The 10000-nt window shown below is 48.1% G+C and overlaps 1 protein-coding gene across 2 annotated transcripts in view; it reads right to left on the reverse strand.

Annotated features, from left to right (window-relative positions):
* Positions 1-10000, reverse strand: part of LOC141781301 (sodium/hydrogen exchanger 5-like) — a 30986-nt gene that overhangs the window by 8591 nt on the left and 12395 nt on the right. For both annotated transcript variants that reach the window (XM_074656952.1, XM_074656960.1), the window contains exons 4-6: positions 5154-5232; positions 3255-3432; positions 2786-3006 (exon numbers count right to left, since the gene is read on the reverse strand). In XM_074656952.1, coding sequence (XP_074513053.1) covers positions 2786-3006; positions 3255-3432; positions 5154-5232 — 478 coding nt within the window. The remainder of the gene's footprint in view (positions 1-2785; positions 3007-3254; positions 3433-5153; positions 5233-10000) is intronic.

Below are 10000 nucleotides of genomic sequence, written 5' to 3' on the forward strand. Positions count from 1 at the left end.
CCAGTAACACGTCCTCCTTACAAAGAGACGACCAGACGCCAGTAAAACGTCCTCCTACAAAGAGACGACGAGACGCCAGTAAAACGTCCTCCTACAAAGAGACGACCAGACGCCAGTAACACGTCCTCCTTACAAAGAGACGACGAGACGCCAGTAAAACGTCCTCCTACAAAGAGACGACCAGACGCCAGTAACACGTCCTCCTACAAAGAGACGACCAGACGCCAGTAACACGTCCTCCTACAAAGAGACGACCAGACGCCAGTAAAACGTCCTCCTACAAAGAGACGACCAGACGCCAGTAAAACGTCCTCCTACAAAGAGACGACCAGACGCCAGTAACACGTCCTCCTACAAAGAGACGACCTGACGCCAGTAACACGTCCTCCTACAAAGAGACGACCAGACGCCAGTAAAACGTCCTCCTACAAAGAGACGACCAGACGCCAGTAACACGTCCTCCTACAAAGAGACGACCTGACGCCAGTAACACGTCCTCCTACAAAGAGACGACCAGACGCCAGTAACACGTCCTCCTACAAAGAGACGACCAGACGCCAGTAACACGTCCTCCTACAAAGAGACGACCAGACGCCAGTAAAACGTCCTCCTACAAAGAGACGACCAGACGCCAGTAACACGTCCTCCTACAAAGAGACGACCAGACGCCAGTAACACGTCCTCCTACAAAGAGACGACCTGACGCCAGTAACACGTCCTCCTTACAAAGAGACGACCAGACGCCAGTAACACGTCCTCCTACAAAGAGACGACCAGACGCCAGTAACACGTCCTCCTACAAAGAGACGACCAGACGCCAGTAACACGTCCTCCTACAAAGAGACGACCAGACGCCAGTAACACGTCCTCCTACAAAGAGACGACCAGACGCCAGTAACACGTCCTCCTACAAAGAGACGACCAGACGCCAGTAACACGTCCTCCTACAAAGAGACGACCAGACGCCAGTAACACGTCCTCCTACAAAGAGACGACCAGACGCCAGTAACACGTCCTCCTACAAAGAGACGACCAGACGCCAGTAACACGTCCTCCTACAAAGAGACGACCAGACGCCAGTAACACGTCCTCCTACAAAGAGACGACCAGACGCCAGTAACACGTCCTCCTACAAAGAGACGACCAGACGCCAGTAACACGTCCTCCTACAAAGAGACGACCAGACGCCAGTAACACGTCCTCCTACAAAGAGACGACCAGACGCCAGTAACACGTCCTCCTACAAAGAGACGACCAGACGCCAGTAAAACGTCCTCCTACAAAGAGACGACCAGACGCCAGTAACACGTCCTCCTACAAAGAGACGACCTGACGCCAGTAACACGTCCTCCTACAAAGAGACGACCAGACGCCAGTAACACGTCCTCCTACAAAGAGACGACCAGACGCCAGTAACACGTCCTCCTACAAAGAGACGACCAGACGCCAGTAACACGTCCTCCTACAAAGAGACGACCAGACGCCAGTAAAACGTCCTCCTACAAAGAGACGACCAGACGCCAGTAACACGTCCTCCTACAAAGAGACGACCTGACGCCAGTAACACGTCCTCCTACAAAGAGACGACCAGACGCCAGTAACACGTCCTCCTACAAAGAGACGACCAGACGCCAGTAACACGTCCTCCTACAAAGAGACGACCAGACGCCAGTAACACGTCCTCCTACAAAGAGACGACCTGACGCCAGTAACACGTCCTCCTACAAAGAGACGACCAGATGCCAGTAACACGTCCTCCTACAAAGAGACGACGAGACGCCAGTAAAACGTCCTCCTACAAAGAGACGACCAGACGCCAGTAACACGTCCTCCTTACAAAGAGACGACCAGACGCCAGTAACACGTCCTCCTACAAAGAGACGACCAGACGCCAGTAAAACGTCCTCCTACAAAGAGACGACCAGACGCCAGTAACACGTCCTCCTACAAAGAGACGACCAGACGCCAGTAACACGTCCTCCTACAAAGAGACGACCAGACGCCAGTAACACGTCCTCCTTACAAAGAGACGACCAGACGCCAGTAACACGTCCTCCTACAAAGAGACGGACAAAAGTAAAACTACATTATTTCTATTCTCGTCTCCATCTTGGTTTCTGGTCGTCTCCATCTTGGTTTTTGGCTGTCACCATCTTGGTTCCATCGGCATCTTGGTTTTTGGCTACCGCAGCGCCATCTAGAGATCCCCGTCTTTTCTTCCAGACTGTTTGGTTATATTTTGGCTAACAGAAGAACAATCAGAGGCACTTGAAGCGTTTCTTGAGAAGAAAGACGTGTTTGTGGTACTTCTGTAAAGTTGGATACGACAGCTCATCTCTGATCGCGGTGGTCTCTGATGCGCTCTGCCCAAAAGCGCCTGGCTTTAATGTGCTGTGATTGGCCGTCTACAGCGAGCAGACCTGGTCTCTGGACACTCAGCGCTACGTTGATAATGCCTGAGGGTCCACACTAACTAGATCTGGTGACGTCAGGCTACATGCTGATTTACACATCGATGAAGTTTGGACATTCTTCTCTGTTCTCTATGACATCATTCTCTTGTATTTCTCTTCTGATTATATATCTATATCTATATAGATCTATAGATCTATATAGATATATCTATAGATCTGTAGATCTATAGATATATCTATATAGATATATAAATATATCTATAGATATGTATATATAAATATGATATCCATATGTACATGTTGATGGTTGTGTTTCTAAACGTGCTGAGCTTCCTCGTGTCTGCAGTAAAGAGAACAAACTGGAGACGGACCTGCAGCTCTGAAGACGAAGATGAAGACGAGCGTACAGGACACCAGGCCGGTGTCCCAGGCCCACTTGGACTTGTCCACCGCTGAGATCCCCAGGAAGATGAAGATGATGGTCTCAGCGATGCTGGCCAGAGTCTTCATCGTGTACTTCACCGTGGTCCGAGACTTCTGGGAAATGTTGGCCTCCACGTATTTATTGGCACCGATTCCACAGAAGGTCATCCTGAGGACAGAGAGGGACAGAGTCTCTGGGTCTACTGGTCATAGTGGTCTCTCTGGTTCTACTGGTCTCTCTGGTTCTACTGGTCTCTCTGGGTCTACTGGTCTTAGTGATCTACTGGTCTCTCTGGGTCTACTGGTCTCTCTGGGTCTACTGGTCATAGTGGTCTCTCTGGGTCTACTGGTCTCTCTGGTTCTACTGGTCTCTCTGGGTCTACTGGTCTTAGTGGTCTACTGGTTGGGGGGACTTACGACAGGATGGCGGAGAGGGAGAAGAGCTCGGCGGTCAGGTACGCCAGGTAGACCAGCAGGAAGACGAAGAGCGGCTCGATGATCCGAACCTTCTTGGTGAAACGAGTGATGAAGCCGAGGAGGACGGCAAAAACCAGACCCACCAGAGTCCCCCCGATACTGACGATGAGGAAGGAGGCTGCAGAGGAAGAGGAGGAGGAGGAGGAGGAGGAGGAGGAGGAGGAGGAGGAGGAAGAAGAGGAGGAGGAGGAAGAGGAGGAGGAGGAAGAAGAAGAGGAGGAGGAGGAAGAGGAGGAGGAAGAGGAAGAAGAGGAGGAGGAGGAAGAGGAAGAAGAGGAGGAGGAGGAAGAGGAGGAGTAGGAGGAAGAGGAGGAGGAGGAGGAGGAGGAGGAGGAGGAGGAGGAAGAGGAAGAAGAGGAGGAGGAGGAAGAGGAGGAGGAGGAGGAGGGGGAGGAGGAGGAGGAGGAGGAGGAGGAGGAGGAGGAGGAGGAGGAGGAGGAAGAAGAGGAGGAGGAGGAGGAGGAGGAGGAGGAAGAGGAGGAAGAGGAAAAAGAGGAAGAGGAGGAGGAGGAGTCAGTAGAGTCAGTAGAATCAGTAGAGTCAGTAGTCAGTAGAGTCAGTAGAGTCAGTAGAGCAGTAGAGTAGAGTCAGTAGAGTCAGTAGAGTAGAGTCAGTAGAGTCAGTAGAGCAGTAGAGTCAGTAGAGTAGAGTCAGTAGAGTCAGTAGAGTCAGTAGAGCAGTAGAGTCAGTAGAGTGAGTAGAGTCAGTAGAGCAGTAGAGTAGAGTCAGTAGAGTCAGTAGAGTCAGTAGAGCAGTAGAGTCAGTAGAGTGAGTAGAGTCAGTAGAGCAGTAGAGTCAGTAGAGTCAGTAGTCAGTAGAGTCAGTAGAGCAGTAGAGTAGAGTCAGTAGTCAGTAGAGTCAGTAGTCAGTAGAGTCAGTAGAGCAGTAGAGTCAGTAGAGCAGTAGAGTAGAGTCAGTAGAGTCAGTAGAGTCAGTAGAGCAGTAGTCAGTAGAGCAGTAGAGTAGAGTCAGTAGAGTCAGTAGTCAGTAGAGCAGTAGAGTCAGTAGAGCAGTAGAGTAGAGTCAGTAGAGTCAGTAGAGTCAGTAGAGCAGTAGAGTCAGTAGAGCAGTAGAGTAGAGTCAGTAGAGCAGTAGAGTCAGTAGAGCAGTAGAGTAGAGTCAGTAGAGTAGAGTCAGTAGAGTCAGTAGAGTAGAGTCAGTAGAGTCAGTAGAGCAGTAGAGTCAGTAGAGCAGTAGAGTAGAGTCAGTAGAGCAGTAGAGTAGAGTCAGTAGAGTAGAGTCAGTAGAGTCAGTAGAGCAGTAGAGCAGTAGAGTAGTCAGTAGAGTCAGTAGAGTCAGTAGAGCAGTAGAGTAGAGTCAGTAGAGTCAGTAGAGTAGAGTCAGTAGAGTCAGTAGAGTCAGTAGAGTGAGTAGAGTCAGTAGAGTCAGTAGAGTCAGTAGAGTCAGTAGAGTGAGTAGAGTCAGTAGAGTCAGTAGTCAGTAGAGTCAGTAGAGTCAGTAGAGTCAGTAGATGTAGAGCAGTAGAGTAGAGTCAGTAGAGTCAGTAGATCAGTAGAGTCAGTAGAGTCAGTAGAGTCAGTAGAGTAGAGCAGTAGAGTAGAGTCAGTAGAGTCAGTAGATCAGTAGAGTCAGTAGAGTCAGTAGAGTCAGTAGATCAGTAGAGTCAGTAGAGTCAGTAGAGTCAGTAGAGTCAGTAGAGTAGAGCAGTAGAGTAGAGTCAGTAGAGTCAGTAGAGTAGAGCAGTAGAGTAGAGTCAGTAGAGTCAGTAGAGTCAGTAGAGTCAGTAGAGTAGAGCAGTAGAGTAGAGTCAGTAGAGTCAGTAGATCAGTAGAGTCAGTAGAGTCAGTAGAGTCAGTAGATGTAGTTCTGTGGACTCACCAACTCCTTTGAAATAATCTGCAGTCTGAACGTTCTCCGCTCCGACTTCCACAAAGGAAATGTAGACTTTATATAAAACCTGGAGGACAGAGACACAAAGAGGTCAGAGGTCAGAGGTCACAGGAGGTCACAGAAGGTCACAGGAGGTCAGGTGGTTTCAGACAGCTGTCGGAGGACTCCGCTCTCAGCTCAGCGTGTCGTGATGACTTCAATAAGAACTTTTGTAAAGTCAAGTGCGTCACATCCGACCTCAGAGTTCACTGTTGCTAGGCAACTGACAATAAAAACAGACGTCACCTTCTCCCCTTTTCTTTTCTCTTCAAGGAAGAAGAAGAAGAAGAAGAAGAAGAAGAAGAAGAAGAAGAAGAAGAAGAAGAAGAAGAAGAAGAGTTCTTTGATCTAGTATATAAGGTTGTGATGTAAAGCCCGCGGACAGTCGCGGACAGTCGCGTCCGGAACGGCTCGGGTTTTGGTTGTGTTTTTGTCTGCTGATATTGAAACACAATAAAACTCTGCTTTTTGCATCATACTTGTGCAGCATCAAGAGATTCATGTGAGTCACCTGTGTTGACTTTCAGACACCTTTAAAACTGAACATTGAAGAACATTGAACTGGAGTCTCAGTCATTCCAGGCCCAAGGCTTGAGATACCCTGATTCAACACTATGTTGTTTTAATATGAACGTGGTCACATGATCGTAGCAATTGAACCGTTTCAGAGCTGTGACAGGTTGTTCTATAGGATCAATAGGAGCTGTGACAGGTTGTTCTATAGGATCAATAGGAGCTGTGACAGGTTGTTCTATAGGATCAATAGGAGGTGTGACCGGTTGTTCTATAGGATCAATAGGAGGTGTGACCGGTTGTTCTATAGGATCAATAGGAGCTGTGACAGGTTGTTCTATAGGATCAATAGGAGGTGTGACCGGTTGTTCTATAGGATCAATAGGAGGTGTGACCGGTTGTTCTATAGGATCAGTAGGAGCTGTGACAGGTTGTTCTATAGGATCAGTAGGAGGTGTGACAGGTTGTTCTATAGGATCAGTAGGAGGTGTGACAGGTTGTTCTATAGGATCAGTAGGAGGTGTGACCGGTTGTTCTATAGGATCAGTAGGAGGTGTGACCGGTTGTTCTATAGGATCAGTAGGAGGTGTGACAGGTTGTTCTATAGGATCAGTAGGAGGTGTGACCGGTTGTTCTATAGGATCAGTAGGAGCTGTGACAGGTTGTTCTATAGGATCAGTAGGAGGTGTGACAGGTTGTTCTATAGGATCAGTAGGAGGTGTGACCGGTTGTTCTATAGGATCAGTAGGAGGTGTGACAGGTTGTTCTATAGGATCAGTAGGAGGTGTGACAGGTTGTTCTATAGGATCAGTAGGAGGTGTGACAGGTTGTTCTATAGGATCAGTAGGAGCTGTGACAGGTTGTTCTATAGGATCAGTAGGAGGTGTGACCGGTTGTTCTATAGGATCAGTAGGAGGTGTGACAGGTTGTTCTATAGGATCAGTAGGAGGTGTGACAGGTTGTTCTATAGGATCAGTAGGAGGTGTGACCGGTTGTTCTATAGGATCAGTAGGAGGTGTGACAGGTTGTTCTATAGGATCAGTAGGAGCTGTGACAGGTTGTTCTATAGGATCAGTAGGAGGTGTGACAGGTTGTTCTATAGGATCAGTAGGAGGTGTGACAGGTTGTTCTATAGGATCAGTAGGAGGTGTGACCGGTTGTTCTATAGGATCAGTAGGAGGTGTGACAGGTTGTTCTATAGGATCAGTAGGAGCTGTGACAGGTTGTTCTATAGGATCAGTAGGAGGTGTGACAGGTTGTTCTATAGGATCAGTAGGAGGTGTGACAGGTTGTTCTATAGGATCAGTAGGAGGTGTGACCGGTTGTTCTATAGGATCAGTAGGAGGTGTGACAGGTTGTTCTATAGGATCAGTAGGAGGTGTGACAGGTTGTTCTATAGGATCAGTAGGAGGTGTGACCGGTTGTTCTATAGGATCAGTAGGAGGTGTGACAGGTTGTTCTATAGGATCAGTAGGAGGTGTGACCGGTTGTTCTATAGGATCAGTAGGAGGTGTGACCGGTTGTTCTATAGGATCAGTAGGAGGTGTGACCGGTTGTTCTATACGATCAGTAGGAGGTGTGACCGGTTGTTCTATAGGATCAGTAGGAGCTGTGACAGGTTGTTCTATAGGATCAGTAGGAGGTGTGACAGGTTGTTCTATAGGATCAGTAGGAGGTGTGACCGGTTGTTCTATAGGATCAGTAGGAGCTGTGACAGGTTGTTCTATAGGATCAGTAGGAGGTGTGACAGGTTGTTCTATAGGATCAGTAGGAGGTGTGACAGGTTGTTCTATAGGATCAGTAGGAGCTGTGACAGGTTGTTCTATAGGATCAGTAGGAGGTGTGACAGGTTGTTCTATAGGATCAGTAGGAGGTGTGACAGGTTGTTCTATAGGATCAGTAGGAGGTGTGACAGGTTGTTCTATAGGATCAGTAGGAGGTGTGACAGGTTGTTCTATAGGATCAGTAGGAGGTGTGACAGGTTGTTCTATAGGATCAGTAGGAGGTGTGACCGGTTGTTCTATAGGATCAGTAGGAGGTGTGACCGGTTGTTCTATAGGATCAGTAGGAGCTGTGACAGGTTGTTCTATAGGATCAGTAGGAGGTGTGACAGGTTGTTCTATAGGATCAGTAGGAGGTGTGACCGGTTGTTCTATAGGATCAGTAGGAGGTGTGACCGGTTGTTCTATAGGATCAGTAGGAGGTGTGACCGGTTGTTCTATAGGATCAGTAGGAGGTGTGACCGGTTGTTCTATAGGATCAGTAGGAGGTGTGACCGGTTGTTCTATAGGATCAGTAGGAGGTGTGACAGGTTGTTCTATAGGATCAGTAGGAGCTGTGACAGGTTGTTCTATAGGATCAGTAGGAGGTGTGACAGGTTGTTCTATAGGATCAGTAGGAGGTGTGACCGGTTGTTCTATAGGATCAGTAGGAGGTGTGACCGGTTGTTCTATAGGATCAGTAGGAGGTGTGACCGGTTGTTCTATAGGATCAGTAGGAGGTGTGACCGGTTGTTCTATAGGATCAGTAGGAGGTGTGACCGGTTGTTCTATAGGATCAGTAGGAGGTGTGACCGGTTGTTCTATAGGATCAGTAGGAGGTGTGACAGGTTGTTCTATAGGATCAGTAGGAGCTGTGACAGGTTGTTCTATAGGATCAGTAGGAGGTGTGACAGGTTGTTCTATAGGATCAGTAGGAGGTGTGACAGGTTGTTCTATAGGATCAGTAGGAGGTGTGACCGGTTGTTCTATAGGATCAGTAGGAGGTGTGACAGGTTGTTCTATAGGATCAGTAGGAGGTGTGACCGGTTGTTCTATAGGATCAGTAGGAGGTGTGACAGGTTGTTCTATAGGATCAGTAGGAGCTGTGACAGGTTGTTCTATAGGATCAGTAGGAGGTGTGACAGGTTGTTCTATAGGATCAGTAGGAGGTGTGACAGGTTGTTCTATAGGATCAGTAGGAGGTGTGACCGGTTGTTCTATAGGATCAGTAGGAGGTGTGACAGGTTGTTCTATAGGATCAGTAGGAGGTGTGACCGGTTGTTCTATAGGATCAGTAGGAGGTGTGACCGGTTGTTCTATAGGATCAGTAGGAGGTGTGACCGGTTGTTCTATAGGATCAGTAGGAGGTGTGACAGGTTGTTCTATAGGATCAGTAGGAGCTGTGACAGGTTGTTCTATAGGATCAGTAGGAGGTGTGACAGGTTGTTCTATAGGATCAGTAGGAGGTGTGACCGGTTGTTCTATAGGATCAGTAGGAGGTGTGACCGGTTGTTCTATAGGATCAGTAGGAGGTGTGACAGGTTGTTCTATAGGATCAGTAGGAGGTGTGACCGGTTGTTCTATAGGATCAGTAGGAGGTGTGACAGGTTGTTCTATAGGATCAGTAGGAGCTGTGACAGGTTGTTCTATAGGATCAGTAGGAGGTGTGACAGGTTGTTCTATAGGATCAGTAGGAGGTGTGACAGGTTGTTCTATAGGATCAGTAGGAGGTGTGACCGGTTGTTCTATAGGATCAGTAGGAGGTGTGACAGGTTGTTCTATAGGATCAGTAGGAGGTGTGACCGGTTGTTCTATAGGATCAGTAGGAGCTGTGACAGGTTGTTCTATAGGATCAGTAGGAGGTGTGACCGGTTGTTCTATAGGATCAGTAGGAGGTGTGACAGGTTGTTCTATAGGATCAGTAGGAGGTGTGACCGGTTGTTCTATAGGATCAGTAGGAGGTGTGACCGGTTGTTCTATAGGATCAGTAGGAGGTGTGACAGGTTGTTCTATAGGATCAGTAGGAGGTGTGACCGGTTGTTCTATAGGATCAGTAGGAGGTGTGACCGGTTGTTCTATAGGATCAGTAGGAGGTGTGCTTCAGGAGGCGTTTAGTGATGAAGTGATGTAGAAACACTGAACCTCCGTCTCTTCTCCTCTCTCTGAGTTTCACACACTTTGGTTCCTTCCTCTTGTTGGTGAGATTAGTTCTGGTTCTGGTTCTGAGTGCTGCTGAGGATTAGAAAGAGTTAATCTGCTCACAACGCTTTAATCTCAGTTTCCTCCAACTCAACACGTCACAGAGGAAAGGTAGTTTACTGTAGGAGTTCCTGCTCTTCATCAGCTGTTACTGTGACCAAGAACATTACAGCTGTTTCCTGCTCTCCAGAGGACGAACTCTCTGTTCCTGTAGCGCCACCATCAGGACAAACTGGACACGTTTAGACCTCCATAAACACAACTCACTTCTTCACCGTCAGTCACTGTGTTGCTGCTCAAAGCAGAAGAGCAACATCTCACTGA

This window comes from Sebastes fasciatus, chromosome 2, assembly GCF_043250625.1.
Source record: "Sebastes fasciatus isolate fSebFas1 chromosome 2, fSebFas1.pri, whole genome shotgun sequence".
NCBI lineage: Eukaryota > Metazoa > Chordata > Actinopteri > Perciformes > Sebastidae > Sebastes > Sebastes fasciatus.